Source organism: Telopea speciosissima, chromosome 7 (genome assembly GCF_018873765.1).
Source record: "Telopea speciosissima isolate NSW1024214 ecotype Mountain lineage chromosome 7, Tspe_v1, whole genome shotgun sequence".
NCBI lineage: Eukaryota > Viridiplantae > Streptophyta > Magnoliopsida > Proteales > Proteaceae > Telopea > Telopea speciosissima.
The window spans coordinates 16,481,824-16,503,952 of NC_057922.1; the positions used below are offsets into that span (position 1 = coordinate 16,481,824).

The 22,129-nt window shown below is 38.2% G+C and overlaps 1 protein-coding gene across 2 annotated transcripts; it reads right to left on the bottom strand.

Annotated features, from left to right (window-relative positions):
* Positions 1–552: 552 nt before the first annotated feature.
* On the bottom strand, positions 553–15,237 carry LOC122667007. Of its 2 annotated transcripts, XR_006333745.1 has the most exons (4): positions 14,550–15,237; positions 6,685–6,771; positions 5,334–6,550; positions 553–574 (listed from the first exon to the last, which is right to left on the bottom strand). XR_006333745.1 is itself a non-coding variant. In XM_043863151.1 (3 exons), the coding sequence occupies exons 1-3, from the start codon at positions 14,862–14,864 to the stop codon at positions 5,387–5,389; spliced, it is 1,566 nt and encodes a 521-aa protein (XP_043719086.1). In that variant the 5' UTR covers positions 14,865–15,237; the 3' UTR covers positions 5,098–5,386. The 2 variants fall into 2 exon arrangements, 1 of the variants encoding a protein (XP_043719086.1); XM_043863151.1 differs by lacking the exon at positions 553–574 and having other exon boundaries at positions 5,098–6,550.
* Positions 15,238–22,129: the final 6,892 nt, after the last annotated feature.

The window sequence follows — 22,129 nt, forward strand, 5'->3', positions numbered from 1 at the left end:
TCCATTGCTAATAATTTTTATATAATTAAAATATTAAATGAGATTAATGAATCAAGAATTAGCTGGATTAGGAAACCCAAGAGTCCAGGTATTTTTTTTAAATAGAAAAAGAGAATATTGGAGACTACAAATCGAGTAAATCGACCACCATAGTGCCAATGGTTGACTTATCGTACTACAGTACGAGCCCTATTTTTCAAGAATATATAAAATAGGGCATAGACATCATCTCATGGTGCCCTGCAAGAGGGCGTAGAAAATACCTCCAAATAGGAATCTTTTTCCCATATATAAAATGAATTTTGTACATCAAAATGTGTACTAATTTTACATAGAGAGCCGTTCTGAGACATCAAACCAACAGTTTCGCCGCTTCCCATTCTCCAACAAAACACCACTTCAGTAAGCCTTTGGCCATCCTTATAAAGTCTACTCATAACTAAATGCTTTAGAGTAATCTATTTGGTTTTTAATTATCAAAAAATAAATAAATGCTTAGAATCAATTAAAACTGAAGACTGGTTCCAAGTCCAAGACCATCAAACATTTAATTCTTATTCACCCAAAAAAAAAAACATTTAATTCTTACTAATTCTTACAAGCTTTTACCTGAGATGAACTAATGGGTGGATCTTGTTGTAATCTAAATGGTGAATTGATAGGTTCAATTGTAATCTTCTTTTGATTGTCTCTTATTTTATTCTTAAAAATTTTTCAAATTAAAGATGGAAAAAAGTTTTTAAAATATTTTAAAAATAATTTATCATTATATCATTCTCATATGACCTGTAATTGTTTTTTCATGTTTTTCAAACACACATTTGAAGTGAAAGGATTTTACCTTTGTTGAAAGAAATAGATGTATGTTATAGTAAAAAGGCTAAAAAGTAAGTTTACAGGTTCTTTTTGGGAAAAAGACAAACATGCCCCCTCACAATCTCTCTCTCTCTCTCTTAATTTAATGATGTGTGCTCTCTATATACGAATCAGCACCCACCGAAACTCATCTCCTCCTTTAGGCACATGTGATGCCAATATAAGGGGACAACATGTCGATCGCTCTCCCTTTCTCTTTCACAAACTTTGGCCACAACAAGATTTTCTTGCAATTATCTTCATTAGTTATTTAAGAAGAAAGATCAAATATTTTCCCCTATAAATTGACCAAACATCTGTGCAGCTGATATAGTTGCTGACCTTCTCGTAGTTGGCATAAGCTGACAAAAGATATTCCAATATTTTTTAGAATAGACTATTTTTTTTTTTTCTATTTTTTTGGGATATTCTTCACGTAACCATGCTACACAGAAGTGTCACTACGGTATAAGACAAAGTAATGATGATATTGAATGGTAAGTAAATCTTTATAATACTATTTTTTGCTTCTTTTCAGACAAAGAAAACTGCCTCTTATTGTACAAAAGAGAGTAAATTCAATATGATCATACTCTCAGTATAACCAACCGTGATTAGACAAAAAAAAAAACACATGTGGGGGGGGGGGGGGTGGTTTAACAAACCAGATGATTCTTGATGTAAACAGAATCAACATCTTCACAATATTAGAACTAAAAGATCTTCTAAATCAATACCAACTTTAAATCATATTTAAATAAAATCGAATGTTTACTATATTAAATGCTTCTTAAATTGAGGAGGAAAGGTCATGGAGAAGCATCAGAAGATTCAAACAACTAATGATGGGTACTACAACATCAGTTTAATAGTTACTCCACAACATTTTTCTCGTCTCCAAAACAACTACTAACATATATATATGAAGCAAGAAACAACTAAGTTCGATTAACATGGGCTCATTGCCAAACATTTATATAATATATCAGACATTTGATGTCGTCATACAACAACTACAACAACAAACTCAGCCTTATCCTAACTTAATGAGGTCGGCTACATGGATCCAAACAAAACACAGTAGGGAAAACTGGGGTCTAAACAAAAAAGGAGAATAAAAAGATGGGAAAAGAGAGACGAGGAATGAGATGAGCAATGAAAATGGAAAATGACAAATAAAAGAAGAAAAATAAAATAAAAAAATGAATAATGAAAGATGAAAGTAAGAGAAAATGAGGCATAGCCCAACAAATCAAGAGAATCTCAGCTAAATGGGATCTGCTACATGGATCCTTACCCTCTAACAAGCTCTATTGGAGATCATACTTGGTACAAGACCTAGCCTATGCATGTCCTTCTTAACAACTTTTCCTATGGTCATTTTAGGTCTACCCCTAACTCTTTTAGCTCTTTTAATCGAAATCATATTACTCTTCCGAACTGGGATATCCCTAGGCCTCCGTCGACCATGACCATACCACCTCAAACGACTCTCTCAGAGCTTATCATTTGATTATAGTCATACAAGTTATTGAAATCATTAAACCATTGAAACTAATACTTTCATGACCAGATCTCAGGTATCTCAGTTTCATTGTTTCAAGAAACTAATAATTGCCATACCTTGTTTCATTTTTCATTTTCATAGCTCATTGTGGGCTACCTTCAAACTGAACTGTAAGATGAAACTACTGAGAGAGATCTGAAAATTGACTTTATTGATTCATTAAACTAATCTTCATATGCAACCACTGGAATAATTAAAGATACATAAATAGGTAATATTAATTCCTTACTTACTTGCTCTATCCAAAAGTTAGATCAGCAAAGTCATTGAGCAACAAAAAATAATTCAAAGCTTCAAGGGATGTTGTTAATTCAACTGTGAGCATTCAATAGTTAACATTTGTTGTCTTAATCAATCTATAGATCCCCTTGTTTCCTTTTTTTAATTTTTTTTTTCTCAACTGGCTGACGACCTCATTAACTAAAGTCAGAAGTAGATGAGACATGAAATATCACAAGCAAAGATTGATTCTAATACCATAAGCCAAGTGAATGAAAGCTCCATCACAAGCTGATCAGAAAATTAAAATATGAAAATAACCAGACCCAGACGAAATAGTTGTTCATGTGTTACCATTCCTGCTGACTTCTTCTTTTCCTTTAACCAAAAAAAGAAGGTTTGATAAAGCATATAACTCATATAAAAAAAATAATTTCTTTAAAGCATTCATATTACTAAAAACAACCATAAGATGTTGGTGGCTGGAAGTAGTTTAATATTTTAGTCTACTGAGCTGCAAGAGTTTGACAAACAACTAATTTGATCCAAAAGTCATGTTAAGTATTGTTTCGGGTACAATGTTTTGTATTCCGTTGCTTGGTTTATGGGTTGATTTTAGTAAAATTCATGTATAGGGTTTCATAGGCAATCTTGTCGAACCACGTAAATCCTTGTGTTCGTTATGTGACTGTTATTTGTGATTTCCATTCTTTTCTGTATCGTGTTAGGATTCTTTTTCAATAAAGTAGTCTTTTTCAGAAGGTTAATAGGCAAGAATCATTTGAAGATATTTAAAAAAAATAAAAATAAAAATAAAACTTCGCTCTAAAAATCAATTTCTCAATCAATCTGAAGTAACACATCAGTATTAAGCAATGTGCAACACATAGAACCTCAGTCTTAAAATATTTTCTCACACTCAAAGCCATGTATAAATTTTCCATTTTCTAGTTATTTTTCTTTCACTTCTAACCAAAAGGGGGGTCCTAAGGCCCCTCATTTGTTTCAATGGAGTGTTCTCCAAGAAATTAATGTGAATATAAAATTTAGGGACCGTGTGTACGAAACAAGGGCAACACTTCAGCCATCTCATAGACATGAGAATCGAGTATTTCTATCCAACGGCTGAAATACTGACCATGTTCATCCTAAAATTTATTTGCATCCTATGAGAAATAATCTTTTGTAACAGATGAAATCTGGCACAACTTGGCAAGTGAGTAAAAAATAGTTATATTCATATGAAAAATGACCTAACACTTATCCCACTCGGATCCAAATCTTGGATTGAATACCAAATGGTTTTGGGCCTGGACTGGCATCCTGAAGTCCATATCGAAACGTCCCACGTTTGGATTGGCAAGGGAATGTGGAAAAGTATAAATAGTTCAGGAAAATTAATTATCAAAAATTATTATTTGAAAAAAAAGAAGGAAACAGAAATATGCCTTGCATTTTCTCATCAATGTACCACCAAGGTGAAAATCTCAAGGGCGAAAGGACTCTACATGAATTCATAAAGTAACGAGTTTTTCTCCACCCATGGAGATCCTATTTAACGCGAGACAGGAGAGAGCATTGGGAGGATATTTTTGCAACATACTAAAACCCTAAGATGGTGGGTGAACCGCGTCCTCTATGGACTCCATTCGTAAATGTCACTATTTTTTCGGATACCAAACCCTTCATTCATGAATGTTGTCTATTATTTGCCACATTTTTTAGAGGAAAAGAACATTGCATGGCTGCATGGCATATGCTAGTGCTTCCCTGTGTCTATTTGTCTTCTCCCTCGTCTGAAAAGAAATATTTGTCTCTTTATTATAGGAAGAGAAAGACACATGGATGAAAAATCCCTTAGCCTCATTAAGATAGTGAGATATACATCATTATGAAAGGAGAAATAGTTTCAACTTTGTCTAATTGAAGACGGAGTAATAATACCCTACATGAGTGTTTTTATTTCACCCATGGTGGAGAAAAAATGAAGCGGCCTAATCTTCTCAATGAATATCATGCTTGCAGCATCACTTACATTGCCTTCATTGGTGTAGGCATCTAGCCTTCACCACACCTTCATTAGAGCATGTGCCAACAAAACTCCATGTTGGTCCACGATTCAACTCGAAACATGGATCAGCCTCTTCTTCGGTGATGCCGCAAGCCACCCGAACAAGGGGCTGTTGGTGCATTCTCCAATTTTTGCTACATTCCAAGTAACTCTGAACTAGGGTTTCCTCCCAAAAGAAAAGAAAATGAAAGCAGAAAGTCACCCTCGAGAGCACCTGCCTTGAGCTACATTCAAATCTTTTTCCTAGGATAATAACAATTTTGAACCATCAAAATGGAATCTCGAAAAAACATAATCAGATTGGGATAATTAGTCTACTGGCAGTCCTTTTTATGCAAAGGGAAATCCCCACTCTGTTCTATAGCCATTCACACCCTGAACTTTAAACAATTCTTATGTCCATACACCAGAACTATTAACATCTATTCCCTTGCACTGTTAGACTTAAACATGATGAGATCTCAGATTTTCAAGAGTATTAAGATTTTAACAACTAAACTCATTGCAAGGCCACCCAATCCTGTACAAAATACAAGCTAATAGTCAACGTGATTATGGTATACCTGCTCCTTCAGCTTCTAAAACATCTATACCTAAGAACTCCTGACACAGTAAAAATAAGGTTGGCTCCTTACCTGATTCCCAAGCCAGTAACAGAACACTAGATGAATTTGCTAGACATGTGGAAGACCATTCCAAGGGCTTTCCATATCGTAATAAAGACTGGCTGGCTCTACAGGTGTGGGCTGGAGAGGCACAGAATCTTTTGCAATCCCCGAATTGGGCTCATAGTCCAGAGACCTAATCCAGAACTCTGATGAAGCTAGATTTGGGATCCCAGTATACTGGGAATTTGCAGCACTACCAGGTGGACTTTCATTCTGGTATAAACTTTGGACAGGTAGCAGGTCAGATGTTGGTTGTACACCTTGAATTTGGGAAGCTTCTGCTGTGGAATGTTGAGCACCCTGAGTTGCACCATCCATCCAACCTGAGTTGAAGTCTGACACGCTGGGATTTACTGCAGCTGGAGCTGAATTCTCATGTTGGTACAAATTTTGGTCTCCACCTGATTGAGGAATGGGCTGACTATATACATGGGGTTGAGAACTAGTATATAACTGAAATTCTGAGAAGTTGCTGCCAGTATTAGGCTGGGAGAAATTCTCACAGGAACCAAAGTTCGGATCACTTCCCGCAAGAATGTCCTGCCAGCTCACATTGATCTCATCATTTGGCATTACCACTGGATGTTGGTTCCTCAGTGGATGTGATTTGTAATCATTTCTGATATTACATGAACCATATCCATGTTGGCTCATTGGGAAAACTGTTGGCACAGATGCAACCCTTTTAAACCGCTGTGTAGTGAATTGAGGTCCCGAAGCACCAACAATCTCGTTTTTCTCTCTTCGAATGAGGTTATTTGTACCAAGCATCAGCGATGATCTGCTTAAATTCTGTGGGCATCTGCTTCTGTTTAGGGTGAGTCCTGGTCGCTGATTACTTCTGTGGCCTATGATACTAGGCACACCAAAACTGGTCGTTGAGGAGCAAGGACGGAGAGGGGGTGAATAGACTGAATGTGTTACAGAACCACTATTGGGGAGTTGCAATGGATTGAATGGTAGAGTTTGATTAGGCAAGGGAGGCATCACTGAAAGAGTGTTATTAGGAAGCTTCAGGCCTTGTGTTGGTGGTAATATGCCTTGCTTAAAATATTTTCTCTGTACCTTCCATTTCTCCTCTTTATCGGTGGAATGACAGTGGTCGGTAGTACAAACACCAGTGCCCCAGTAGCTGCATGGTGCAGGCGAGTCACAGACGTAACAGTGGCACTGCATTTCTAAGAGTTTAACAAATCAAAAACTGGAAACAATATCATATTTGAAAGCCACAGTAAGACTAAAGCAATGAAAGAGCACTGTTAAGTAAAGATTACTGTTTTGCTTTAATGAGTGAAAGATCATACCAGGTCACAGTACTTGTCATGCGGAGTCGAACTGAAAGGGAATTTAGCACACAGGTGTCTTGGGTGAGGATAGTCTCTACATGCAAGCTGCAAAAAATAAAAAAGAATAATTTGAGAAGTAGGGTTGACACAACTTGATAAGAGAGAGAGCGTACATGATCTTTCAAATGGTAATAGTTGCAGACGTTTTAAAACATCATAACAAAGACAAAACCTTTATTTTGATGTAAAACAGGGGGGGGGGGGGAACTGCTCACAAAGAAATCCTTAAAACAGTAAAGCTGATGCCAATTACGTGCAACCAATGTTTAAAGTATTAGTATCCGGTATCGTATCGGAAAAATGATTTTAAGAGACATATCGTATTGTATCGGAGAGACACAAGATACGCTAAAGATAGTATGAAAATGGTAAAGAAACATATGGAAATGCTTAGGATATATGCAGAATACAGTTTTGAAGCATAAAAAATATAAATAAGCAATAAGCAAAATATATCATGTATAAAAAGGATAACTAACTATGACGAGACAAATGCATCCAATTAATTATATATAAAGGATAAGGTTTCTTACATGTACCAATACCAATTTCTTTAAGGTATCGTATCACAACCTTAAAATACGATACGTATCGGTTAGTATTGGCGGCTATGTTAAGATACTTAAAACCTTGGTTGCAACTCTCAAGAATCTTCTGAAACTGTACTAGACATAGTTGTCAGAGCGACTAGGTGACCCAAGGCGTTGGAGGGTGCTTAGGCGACAGGAACCCGAGGCGTGCATTAATGACTATATGTAATATAGCAATAATAATTTTATGTATTATGTTTATATGTAACATAGAAGTCGTATCAATGCAATATGATATAATTATGCTAGTAATGGCCTAAATATGAGAAAACCAGCCTATAATAAACAAAGTATAGGATATACTATAAGCATAGTCGTCAAAAAACAAGCAATAAACATAAATCAAAGTAAACTCATGAAGCATCAACAAGGCTAGTCACCTTGGACCCAAGAAAGAGCCTGGATGCCTAGGCGACACCTTGACAACTATGGTGCTAGAATAGCAAGGCACCAACATATAAAAAAACAAATATCCAAATAATCAATGTGTTCTTCTAAGCCAGTACTTGGATTCCTGGTGAACAAGAGAATATCAATTGTTTTCAAATGTAGTTCACCAACAATTATTATTTCATTATTATAAATCAATAGAAGCGGATGATTATAACAAAATAAGTGGATTAAAAGACGATTGCAAATACACAAGAAGCTTGTCCCTAGCAAGTTACCACCTTGGGAATAAAACTTCTAAGCATGTGACCATACAAAAAATACAGATTATGGATAACGAGTAAGACATCCGGTAGCTGTGATATCTGAAAAATGAGCAAGACATCTGGTTACTGGTAGCTGCCATTTCCCATTGCCCGTGAAATGAAGGAAATAATCTGCTTCAGTCTATAGGACTGGTGAAAAATACAGGTTTGAAACTTTCGAGCAAAGGGCAAGTTGCATTTAAGTCCTTGTCACCTTGATGCCAATCTGACTACGAAATATCCCTTTTTTTTTAAAAAAAAAAAAAGAGTCTTTAAATAGGGACAAAGGAGCAAATAAAAAGCAAAGTAATCTTTTCCTAACTTGCTCGAGTTCCAAAGAACAAACACTCTAAGTTTAAACCATCAATTGACTTGACAAAAAAAAATGACAAATTGAGAAGTTCTGAAAAAATATGGGCCACAACTCCTTAGCTACAAGCAATGTATGGGATGGTGGCTTCTAAATGGAATACGCCTTGTGCTCAAGGCGGAAAGGAGGAGCAAATAACAAGCAAAAGATTCTTGCCCAACTTTCAAGAGCTCCAAAGCACAAGCACTCTAAGTAATGCAGTTCAAAGTTCTAAAAGGAATCTAGAAGCAAGAACTACAACCAGGATCAATATAGAAGTCGATAGAATCAGGTTATGGACAGTATTAATTATAAATTGATCTAGAATCAGGTTTTGGAGTTGTTGAGCTCTGCATACGGGATTGGTATTCTAGATCTGATCTCCAACTTTCCATTAAACTCTGTTTTCTTTGTTTCCACTTGACAACAATTTGTAGGGAGTCATGTCCCAGAGAGCCATACCATGTGTAATTGAGAAATCCAGGCCACAGCTCACTACCTCCAGTCCAATGAATAAAGCGGTGCGTGGCCTGGTGGTTTCTCCATGAAATACTTCTTGTTTACATGAGTTAACTAATGTTACCTCTACTAAACTATTGCCCCCTCCTAATTATCTAGAGACATATCAATAAGAAAATTAGGAGCGCCACTTACATTAGCTGGACTGTCTGTGTGTCAGCTTTAGTCCAGGTAAAAACTACATCCTTTTGTAATTTGGTTAAAAGACGTTTTTCATTGGTAGAAAGGTCTTTGATGTAATTACGACCGTAATTAAGGATTCCAAGAAACTGTTGAAGGTGTTTCTTATCCGTAAGGGTGGTAGGAAAATCCTTAATTTTTGTGAGGATGTGATCTTGGAGTTGAAGTCCATGATCGGTTAAGACTAATCCCAAAAATTCGATTTGAGGTTTCTCTAATTCGATTTTGGTAGGAGAAAGAATTATTCCATGTTGTAGGAATAGATTTCCAATGATGCGGAGATGCTTAGTGTGCTCTTCGCGAGTTTTGGAAAAGACAAGAATGTCGTCAATGTAAGCAACACAAAATGAGAGGCTGCCAAAGATAGAATCAATCCATCGTTGGAAGATTTGTGGTGCAGTACAGAGGCCGAAAGGCATAACCTTCCATTGAAAATGGCAGTTAAAGGGTGTGGAAAAAGCTGTTAGAGGTTTGGATTCCTTGGTTAGCTTAATTTGCCAAAAACTGGATTTACAGTCAAATTTACTGTAGATTTTGGCATCTTTGGCACGGTGAATGAGGACATCTTTTCGTGGGATAAAATAGCCATAAAAAATAATGTTCTGGTTTAAACGTTTATAGTTTATAACCATACGTGCTTTACCGCGCTTAATTTCCGCATGATTGCGTACCATAAAAGCGGGACAAGAGTGTGGACTTGTAGAGGGTTCTATGAGTCCGAGGTTAAGTAACTCAGGGATTTGTTTATCAAATTCTTCAATATCGGCTTTCAGATAGAGAATAGGTTTGACACGGATAATCTTGTGTGGATTATCCAACTGGATAGAGCAAAAACGTGGGCTTTTTTCCCACCATAAGAGGGGAAAATTACTAAAGTTGGGCTTTAGAAGGGTAAGAAGCCAATGTGTTTGTTCTTCTGTAGTGACATTAATTAGTTCTTGGGTAAAACCATTATCACATTGTGAAGAGTGAGATGTGAGTAATTTTAACTCAACAGGGCCAGTAGAGTACTGAATCTGAAAAATGCGAGGGAGAATGGTGATTGGCATATATTTAAAAAGAAAATTTGTGTCTAAGATAAAATCACCATGCATGTTAGGAAAACAAGTAATTTTGGGAATAATAAAATCTTTGTTTCCTAAGCTAATAGGGACGTTTAGAGCTTTGTACTCTAAGGTAGTCGATGGGCCGGAAATGCCACTGACGTAGGCTGGTACGTCCATTTTTTGCCAGTAATGGCCAGGTATTGCATTGTGTTTGCAAATACAACCGGTGGCTCCGGTGTCCATAAGGATATCAAGGGTATAAGGCTTGAATCCAGGGAAAGAGAAATGTCCTTGGACATGAGTATATTTTTTCGGACTTTGGTGTGTCTGAAAAATAATATCGGAATCTTCAGATATGTAATGGTTAAATAGAGTAATGACAGCGACTAAATCGTTGTCACGATCTGAAGGAGGATAATCCTGACTTAGGGGTCCTTTATAGAAGCGGGGGTTGATATAGGAAGGCAGATAGACTGGGTACCTAGGGATTGAGGGTGAGGGTTGTGCCGCTGTGGTTCGAGAAGAGGTTGAACCTTGGCTAGACAAAGATGGTCGAGCCGGTAGCATGCTAGGAACAGGTGTGCGTCTTTTGAAGTAAAGATTATTACCTGAAGATTGAAATTCAAACGTTGGTGCTTATTCTTCACGGATATTTTGAGGAGTATCCAAAATATCAGTAATTAACCATTCACTAGGTAATTTGATGTCATGCCAATTAAGCACTCGAGGTTGTATCTCGTGCTCAAAAGGTCGTGGTTCGAAGAGTTCCACGAATTTTTTAACAGGAGGGGGCAATAGTTTAGTAGAGGTAACATTAGTTAACTCATGTAAACATTTCCAACTAACTGTAAGATTATGACAGTCAGCTTTCATGCCAGTCCATTGGGTTTTTATCTTCAAAACCACAGAATCACAAAGATTGGGGTCATGAATGGAGATAAAGAAATTGGGTTTAAGTTTGAACCAAACCGAACCATTAACCAGGTTGGATTCGATTCCACCAATAAGAGCGTTGAGTGGCTCTTGAAGGAATCTTTTATCGAAAATGGCAACAACAACAGGGGTGTCGATACCTTGTCGAAAAAGAGCAGTGAGTTCAATCTGTATGAGACCAATGTGTATGTATCTCAGTTTAGGATGTTTTTTAACCAATCGTTTGATTTGGCCAGGGTTGAATAAAGAAATTTCAAGACTAGCGTCATCAGTAGACTGGGCAGTGGTATTACTACAAGCTTGGTCAAAATAACGCCGAGACCAGAGATTACTAAGCTTGGATAGCTTGTAAACCTCATTATGCGTAACCTCTTTTATTTTATTAAAGAGATTGGGGTAAAAAAAAACGTCTTCTCTCACAAGGTCGTTGAGAGTGACAGATTCGAGTTCAGAGGCCGAAATAGGCGTGATCTCAATAGGGGTAGATGAGTTTGCAGGAGGAGGTTCCTGTGTCTCATTTTCTATAAAAATAAAGTCAGACTCGTCGTCAGACGTTGGGTTGTCGGATTCAGAGACTAACTCATAAAGAAGTTCAGTGGGGTCTGAAACTTCAGAAAAGAAGATTACTTCATAATCTAATTCGTTGAGGTAACGAATCATTTTACGGGCATTCTTGGATTTGTTTGGACATTCGTTAGCGAAGTGTCCTTTTTCATTACACAAGTAACAAGTGCAATTTGTCTTGTCACGTTTAGACGATACCAAAATTAAAAGAGACAGCGGAGGAAGAGAGGAATGAAGATAGAAAGGGTAGAAGGTCAGAGAGGAAGCGGAAGAATATCTAAGAGAAGAGAGGAGCTTCTCTTATATAGAGGTCGGATTTCAAAAATTTTTATAAAATCCGAAACTTTGCTAACGTGAGGGTGACGTCAGTGAAAAGTGACGTAAGCAGTGACGTAGGGCGGCGATCACTGTTCATGGGTCCATGGTGACGTAAGCAGACGTCGGCTGGGGTCTACTGCTGGGGTCCTCGTTGGTCAACTAGTCTTCTCTAGTGACTGCACTTCTGTCCTCGACCAATTGCCCATGATGATCAGAACAATGGTCGTTCATGCTACTGCCAATTGGAGATTCTCAAGTGGACTCGAATTCACCATTACCAGTACTTTGGGATGGCGACATAGAGAACGCTTCTACCAGCCATATCAGATTTGGTACCTCCAACCAGCGTCCTATTACACAGTTCAGGAACCGGCCCTCATCACCGATGAAGACGAAGCAGCTACCATAGCCAACCACTTCATCCATGCTGATTAGCTGTACAAACAGTCCCTCATTGCTCTACACAAAGAAGCATTGACACTCATCTTCCCCAACGGATGCTCCAGGTACCGTTATCTTGTCTCCGACGGCTGATGAATCTTTGTCACCCAATTTCTTATGGATTACGAGATCCCTGATGAAATTGCCGCCGCCTCCTTTGAATTAGTCCAGAATCTGTAGACACTCACTCTGTTAGATGTCCCAGCTACTCTTCTTGCCGAAGTCGAAGAAGCCCTGGAAGAAATGGCTGCCCATGAACTTGTTGAACAAGTGGCCGCCGAGAACCTCTCTCCAGCTCGCTGCGTAGATTCCGACATCAACCTTGAGTCTGATTGACTGTGGACCCCAGCAGTAGACCCCAGCCGACGTCTGCTTACGTTACCATGGACCCATGAACAGTGATCGCCGCCCTACGTCACTGCTTACGTCACTTTTCACTGACGTCACCCCCACGTCAGCAAAGTTTCGGATTTTATAAAAAAATTTTGAAATCCGACCTCTATATAAGAGAAGCTCCTCTCTTCTCTTAGATATTCTTCCGCTCCCCCTCTTACCTTCTAGCTTCCTCTCTAACCTTCTACCCTTTCTATCTTCATTCCTCTCTTCCTCCCTTTTGCCAAGGAACCTGAGTCTATTCCATTTACTTGATGTAGCATTTTTATCCTGCATCCAGAGCATCTCCCTGCCAATGGAAAGCTCATGATTGTAGTGGTGTCAATGGATTATTCGAGTTTGGTTTCCCCAGGCATACATGCAGGCAGACCCATTAATGAAACAGGTTGTGTGTTTGCCAAGTCTGGTATAAGATAGATAAGGGTCTCATTTCCTACAAGTAGACTTCCACCCATTGACCAAAAACACCACTTTAGACAGGAGAAGAGATCTCCTGAGTCAACTTCATGGAAGAAAGCTCACTGCGTGTAAGAAATGATACCTCTCTATCTTGTACCTGGGCCTGACAGAGACACAATCATGCTGCTTACTCACCAAACTTGTCATTAAGAATTTAATGAACTTCTTGAGCATATTAACGGTCAAGTCTCCTCCTTAAGAAATTAAATTCTAAACACTGTTCTGTTTGGAAATTACTCCAATTAGGTTAATCTTTGTTGCACAGAAATAATCCCTTACATTAGGCTCTCACTGTTACTTTTATCTTTATTTTTCTTTAAGAAAGAAAAGGAGGAGGAGGGTGGACAACATATGGGGGCAGCTTCCAACAGGAAAGAAAAAAAATGTGAGATATTAAAAGTATGCTTCCAACCTCAGCACAACAATCTAACTCAAGAAACAACCAGAGCCCCGTTTTTGCAGGTTCCAATTGACAATGTGAAACATAAATATCTCACCAAGTTCAGATCAAACCCACTCTAGAAGGCACCAACCACTTAAAAGTATGCACCAAGCTCAGCACAACCACACTATCTCTAGAATCCACCATAGCCCCGTTTTTGCAGTTTCCAATCGACAATGTGAAACATTAATATCTCACCAAGTTCAGATCAAACCCAACCTAGAACACACCAACCTCTCTCTCATATATACACACAAAATACGAATCAAATTGAAACCATCTTACACTGAAGATAAGCCATATGGACTCTCACTCTCACACTTGTCTAAAAGGGAGAATCCAGGCAGCGTGAGAAATGAACAAGAGTATTGGGGACCAGAAGTCACAATCCCCTGCAATTTAAAACAAATAAAAAACCTGGAAGCAAGAGAGTTGCGTGTAGAAAAATACAGGTTGGAGCTCTGTGATTCCCTGAGCAAGAGCAGCCTCTATGAGTATGCTGATGCAAGCCAGGTTCCCAGCGTGGGAGTTGTCTAGCCTACTTATGTGAATGACTGCCCAAGTAGTTAGAAAACAAGCTTCCATCAGAAAGCAATTTTGGAAAATTAACTCCAGATAGATCAAACCCACACTTAGCGAAAGAGAGAAAGAGACATCAAAGCCACACGTCTCTCTATTTCGTTGTAAAGGATTATTTTACTCTTAACTCTAAATTAGTGAGATAAAATACATTGCAACGCAGGAATGAGGCTACCATGAACCTCAGGATGCAAAGTCCCATGCTTATTAACCCAATTTAACAAAAAGCCTAAATCATGCTATAGACTGAACTCAAGCACAGTGCAACAACCAACTAATAATGAAGAAACTCAGAAGAAATACAGAAAGCGATACCTGTCCCTTCTCACCGACAATAAGCAACTCATCCGATCCATCCACTGAGTCATTTACAGCTGCAACTGAATTATCAGGGTCGCTCTCCAAAATAGTGCAATCATCGTCCAAATCAACCCTAGAGTCCGGTTTTGCTCTTTCCGTAGGCTTGGAAATCTGGTTCTCACCCACAAACACCACATCGTCTGAATCTTCTGTTTCACCATCAACTGGTTCAAGCAGTTCGTAAATCCAATCGAGATTATCGTCACTGCCTTCGTCCCAAGTGCCGTCTTCATCAGAGCTAATTTCAAGAATTTCGGAATTAGGATCCATAATAACTCTAAAATGCAAAAAAACTTTGGCGAAAAACTGGATTTCCTTTCATGGGTACCCAGAAAAATAAAGGGTTCTGCTGCTGCGTACTAAACCCTCCTTGAATACAGCAATATGGAGTTACAGAGATTCAATATTTTCTCCAAAAAGCCACTTGGTTTTGGGTTTCTTGTGCTTTCGGAGTGCAAAACTATTCTCAACATCAATATCAGGGCTTTGATTTGAAACAGATACTAATGATACTTGCAAAGGATAAAATGGTATCGGATGAAACACGTCCAGAGACTCCAACAGAGGTTGCATTTCAGGGAAAATAGGTTTTGAGGAAATTGTAAGAGCAGAACAAGACGAAGAGAAATATTAAGTGACTTGAAGAATCTAAAGAATAGATGTTCCTGCCTTGCCTTTACCAAATTTTTTTTTTTTTTTTTTCTTGTGAGAAAAAAAAAAAAAAAAAAAAAAAAGGGGAGAAACTAAACAAAACAAATTGCACGGCTCTCTGCGTTCTTCTGTAATAAAACTGAAAAACTGGAAAGGCTGCCAAGTTTGTGAATACGTTGACGCTGGTTGGGCTGGGCTGGGCTGGGTCTGGGCTCCTTGGTTATTCCAATTTTGGTCCCACCTTCTATGATGCCCAAAATAACTTTTAGTTTTTGTTGAGATTAATTGGACTTAGAAACAGGTCTAGGTATGTGTGATATAGGATATGGAAGCTTGGGTCACTATTCTCGTGTGTTTGATCTGCGAATTAAATGAGTTATTAAACTAGTCCTTTCTCAAATCCAGTGCTACTAATAAATGATCATCAGAGTAAGAGTTTATCATTTATTAGAGAGATTAAAATTTTCCTTTCCTCCCATAAAATAAACATGGGCCCCATGCCACGAGTGTGGGAGAATTTCTCCGATTTGAGAAATCCTCTCAAGTGCAGTGCAGCTATGTGGCACATCAATGGTGCACTACACAAGGAGAGTGATAGATCTTTATCCTTTTAAGTGTTGTGCACTGCTGGATGTGCTATGTAGGTGCACTAGGCAGTGCACCACACGTGAGACAATAAAGATTCGAATTTCTCACATGCATCAATGGTAGTGTGAGAAATTGTATCATCCATATAGAGTCCAGTGATCAATGAAGAAGAGAGTAAATACAAAGTAAATTCATGTGAGAGTCACACACACTACATTGGCTTAATGGGAAACTTTTTTCTAATAAAAAAAACAAACACTAACCAGTCGTGTTTGTTGTAGATTCCACGCACTTAAATACTAACCGTTAGATTGGACATATCCATTAAAGACCGTTGATTATATTAAATATAGAAACAATTTTCTCTCAGTCAGTGTTAAAGGAATCCTAGTTATCAATATCACAATTCACAAAGATCTGATTTCCGTAGGTTCAGCTAGTGCATATGTTAGCAAGAAAGTTCTCTTCGGATGGATTGGATGGTCATTTGAGGTGGACTTATTAAGTCTCAAAACTTAGTTATGTACCCTGATTAATGAGAAATAAATACGAGAATATGATCTTCTTCTTTGAGAGGATAGATAATTTAAGAGATTTGTTTAGAAACTTAGAACCGGTTAGGGTTACATAGGAATTATAATTCAGATTAGTTTCAATATTTAATATATATCAACGGTCTTTAATGGATATATATGTCCAATCCAATGGTTAACATTGAAGTGCATGGAATCTGCAAGACTGGAACACACACACACACGACCGGTTAGGGTTTAATGTACCTAACATGTACCCTTTACGGTGGGCCCAGAAAAATTTTTCTCCGTTGAATTATTAATGAGATTCAAAGTTCAAACTTCGCCATTTTTGGGTGAAGTTTCTTTTTGGTCCCATAATTGGAGATGACGAAAGGTCCCACTATGTAAGTCTACATCTGCACCATGGTATCATATTGCATGTCGAGAAAGCATTCCGCAAGTTGATAACAACCAATCAATGGATTTTAATTCGCTGTTGTACTCATTGTGCGGCGGCAGGTGCCATGTGTGCACAATAAGCCCCACATGACACACATGGTACCTACAGCGCCACACGATGAGTACAACAGCAAATAGAAATCCACCAATCAATAGTGGGAAGTGTAAACTTCAAAAGTGTCTTCACTTTTTATTATTTTTTTTTATCGATGCCTACCATGGTTTGAGGAATTGGTATTCGAACGCTTGCTTTGTATCGATATCGGTGGAGATCGGTATCGATTTCTGACCGATCCCATATCGGTGGATCGGTATGATATGGTAAAAAAATAAAGTTTTTTTTATTTATTTTTTTATAAAGAAAATAGGACCAATCTAGATCGGTACGGCCGATCTAGCTCGACATCGATAGAGAACAATACCAATACCAATACCACTTACTAAAACCTTTGTACCTACTCTATCCTATTCTATTGGGTGGTCGTAGAGGGCCAATATAACCACCAGGAAGCTTGGGTAGCAATAGCATTCCCTAAATCTTCACTACTATTAAGGCAACCATGTCTCTCATGTAGTAAGGAAATGTGATTTTTGAGTGAGACTGATTCTCATCAATGTTGATGTTAACTAGAATTTCATTACAAATATTTTAGGATTGGATCATTTATTTAGTGGAGTTAAAATTTTTTTTTCTACGCGTGATAGTGGACATAGAAGATGGTTCACCTACCATTCTAAGGTTCACAAACCTTTATAGGATTTTAGTATGTTTTTTGGAAATATCCTCCTAATATTCCCTCCCGCCTTCTCCCATCGGGTGGAGGAAAACTCAATCCATGTTTGAAAATTCATGAAGAAATTTTTTAAATAATAAAATGTCAAAGGTTCCTCCTATCTTGGTTCTTTTGATTTGTTTATTAAGAATAAGACTTTAGAGTGGTCTAGGTTGATCCAAAGGATTGAAAAGAAATTGGGAAGTAGAGGATTCCTTTGTTATCTTAGGTTGGTCAATCTGTTCTTATTAAGATTTTCCTTAGTTCTATTCCAATTCATTGGATGCAATGTTTTTTGTTGCGTTTTAAGGTTTGTACCAATTTGGACCGTCAAGCATTACCAGTAGCAATTATAAAAGAAGAGCCGACAATGAAGAACAAATCCGTCCCTTCTTATTTATCATTTACCCTTACCAAAAATAATTTACCTTACCTTAGTTTTACCATAACATAGCTTTAATTAAGCACCAAATTGTAAGCTTCAACAATCGTAGCTGACACATTGTAAAAATTTCAATAGATTCATAACTGGAAGGTTAGCAATTTGATTTTAAAGTTTTTCTCCCCCATTACGGTTTCCTATAATTTTTAAAAGTCTTTGGAGAAATCGAGGCATTGGAAAGATCTCACTCTTTCTTGGTTAGAGGTTAGTCATAATCCATTCGGTCACAATCCATTGAATCTTACAACTCTGACACGCCCGCAATCCTCCACACGAACCATCTGAGATGTAGTTGCTGAATTTGTTGCCAACACTAGGGTTTTAGATACTGTTTCGATATCGATCTAAATCGATCCAAATTGGTTTGAATCGGACAGATTTACTCCTATATTCTTCAAAAAATCAGATTTTTTTTTTTTCAACATTTTTTGCTTTGTTTCATACTGATCTATTGATATGAATCAGTCAAAATCAATATCAGTGTCCACCGATATCAATACGAATCGACGGATCCAATACCGATTCAGAATATCGTTTGGAGACCACATATTTGAAAGCAGGAAAAACTCTGTTTGTACACGGTCTTAAACGCCTCACCATAAGCAAAGGCCAAAATCTTATCCCCTCCCACTATCATGGATTTAGTTATTGGGATCTAATTGGCCAATATCCCTACTTGTTCGATATTGTTTTGGTGGTATCAAAATAAGGAACAGAAAAAGGGTGATTGTTCTCGGCCTGGGATCGCAGGCTATGCCGAGGCATATGGGGCAGTCATTTCGACCATTCAGGGGGGGCGGGGCGATCATTTCGCTCACCCCCATGTGCTGGGTGCATCCTGTGCCCCAACACAAAGAACATTTGTTCTTAAAAAAAAAATCATGCATGGCATCTTGAGAGGCAAAAGCGTCCAATCCAACTTGATACAATGATCCGTGTGATTATTGATATCAGTCGGTTGTTGCTGATACTGTGACCTAGAATCATACTCACAATAGATTCAAGCCATCAGTCATTCTAAAAGAGTCTTTCTTTTTCTACTAAATAAAATAATATGAAATTTTACCCCCAAGGGGTCAGTTTAGTTGGCAAAAGACCAACTCCTCAAATAAGAGATCATGAGTTCAAGCCACCTTGGGGCCCATCCCCATCCCCTATTTCCCCCCCCCCCTATTATACAAGCTCATAATCAAAAAAAAAATTGAAATTTGGATTGGCTATGTGTGAAATTTGGTCTCCTAATTCTATCATATGATTAATTTGTTTTAGATTGTTTTATCTCGAATTAAATCAACATATTTCATGTGATTTTGCTGAACTGATCAGACTAAACCTCCAAAATTCTTCTTACTCCATACCACGATTCTAGGTATCAATGTCAGATTGGCACTATGTACGTAGCAGTAACGTTGGTACCTGATACCGATATTGTAGTGGTTTTATCGGTATAAGGGAGGGTAAAATGGTTAAAAAAATCAACGCACAAATATTTTAAGGCAAAACAGTCCAATTCGACCTGATATGGTTGATCCATATTTATATTGATATCGGCTGAGACCGATACCTAAGACCATGTTCTATAGCCCTTACAAATTAGTTGAATTGGTGGTCCCTTTGTTTTTTTTCCTTAAAACTTTGGGCCTAAGCAGTACATGTCACAAGACTATTTTAACGACACCTCTATAGATTATATATGTATTATAATTTGAAAGTGACTTATCATTGTGTCATTATTTTACTGATTTTTCGAGTATAAATATGAAATGATAAGATTCACCCTAGTCAAAAGAAGAGTATTATACTAAAAGGGTAAAGAAATAAGGATCCAAATAATTTGATACCTCGAGGGATGTCAATAAGAAAAGGACTGAGTTTCCCTCCACCCATGATGAATGGGATCCCATTCATCACAGAACGGGAGAGGGTGGAAAAAGGTATCAAGAGGGTATGTTGTAACATGCCAAAACCCTAGGAGGGGTTTGTGAACCCTAGGATGGTGGGTGAACCGTCCTCTGTGGGTGGAGGAAAACTTTGTCAATAAGAAAATCTTCTTTTTTCATGCACTTTTTTCTACCTGCTGTGAGGAAGTATCAAATCTTCTCCATTTTTGCAGAGCTAAATTACACGGCGACCCCCTCAGTTTTGCCCTAGATACATTATGATCCCACGTGTTTCTAAAATGTACACTCGGACCCCTTGAGTTTAGGTTACTTGTTACATTTTGCCCCACTCTATTAGAGCATTCTCGTTAGTTGTTGACGTGTTGGTCATTGATGCTTTAAAATGATAAATATACCCAATGGGGTGTGAGCTTACCATTTTGCCCATAGGACAACGCCCAAACTTCACACTATCGTCTCTGTTACTTGTCTCTGCTAGCTTTCTTCTTCTTCCTCCTGCAAACTCACCTGCCCCCACCCCTTTGCAACCCCATCCACGCAGGCTTAACCCCCCCCCCCCCCCCCACTCTCTTTTTATTTTTCTTATTTCATTTTCCCGCAACCTCATCCGCCCTCACCCCTCTGCAACTCCGCAATTTAAACCCTAACTCAACCTAGTTTTATTTTATGAGAACACTTGCCCACCAACATGAGTTGTCCCCTTCTACGAACCGCTGCCTTTGCCGTCAAATATTCCGATACCTGAACAGAAGGATGCCGAAGGAAAAAATATAATGGGTTCATTGGTTTTGCGTTCTGGTCTCAGGACCCTGATCAGAAGGACGCCGAAGGCCAGTGATGTTGTAGGCTGCAAAATCCTGGGTGGCAACGTCTCTATAGATCACCACCAATGGAGGACTTATATTTGAAATTGGATTGATTCTGGCCTGTTGGATCCTCCCAAGAGGGTTGTCACTGGACTCATCCGAGGTATCGTCAATTATTTTCGTGGCTTACAATGACCATTCTAGCCACTGGTTTTTGCGGTTTTGGATTTATGAAATCGGAAAATGGTGGGTGTATATTTTTTTCTTTTCCGTCCTATGGGGTCCTCATTAGAGGGTTGCCGGAGTTTGCAGAGCACTCATTGGTACTGGTATAGGACAATGTCAGCTCTAGAGGTCGCCACTGCAGATCCCTTAACCTCCTGTGGCCGTTAAGGTCTCCAAGAGGGGGATTTGGAGTTGTTTTAATTGAAGGGCAAAATTGCCATTTCAATTTTATGCTTAACACCAATGCTTAACACCATCCACTCTTGGGGGTTTGAGTGTATATTTTAGAAACACAGAGGGTCATATTGTATTTAGGGAAAACTCAGGGGGTCGCCATGTAATTTATCCTTTTTTAAAACTAATCCCAACAGTTAATTGATATGAAAACGATTGCTTTGCTAATAACAATTTGGATATGTGAAAACTGCAAATTAGTGATCATCATAGTGGGTTAACTTATTGATTAAAAATAGTTATTTTTCTTATTATGGGAGGTGATCGATATAGCACAATAGCTTATTACCCAAAAAAAGACAAAGATATAGCACAATAGCTGTTGCACCAGCCCTATATATTGCAACAGACAATATATAAATTACCGTTTGGCGAACACTGTTCGCCGGCCTGCATTCAGATTATTTGATGCATAGTTAGGCTTCCCATCTTGAGGCCAGCCAAAGAAGACCAGCTATTAACTTGTTGGCCCAAACAAAGTATCACTAGTGGAAAAAGTTGTTCAAAAAATGATTACAAGGTCAAGGTAGAACCAAAGCCTACATAAAAAATGGGATAAAGAACGGTAATTAGTCGCGCAACGGGGCGTGTACCTGTGTCCAAATATAATCGCACACGAAATAACCGACACACCCTATGAAAAGGCGTAAAATCTAATAAATATAGCTCAACTAAATTAGTTATACTTAAGAGTAAGTCGCATGACTAAAAAATAAGATAAAAGAAAATCCCAATGCTTTACACATCAACACAACAATATTGGGTTACCTAATTGGCTTTGCATGGAAATGCTTACAAAGTGGACTGTCACTCATGCAACTTTCACTCTTTCCATTGATGGTATCATGGTAGAAAAGAAAAGCAAGATATGGAATGCATAAAAAGTCGATAAAAAGAAGGAAAAGTTTTGGGGGAAGGGAAATTTATCTTCTCAATTGCGA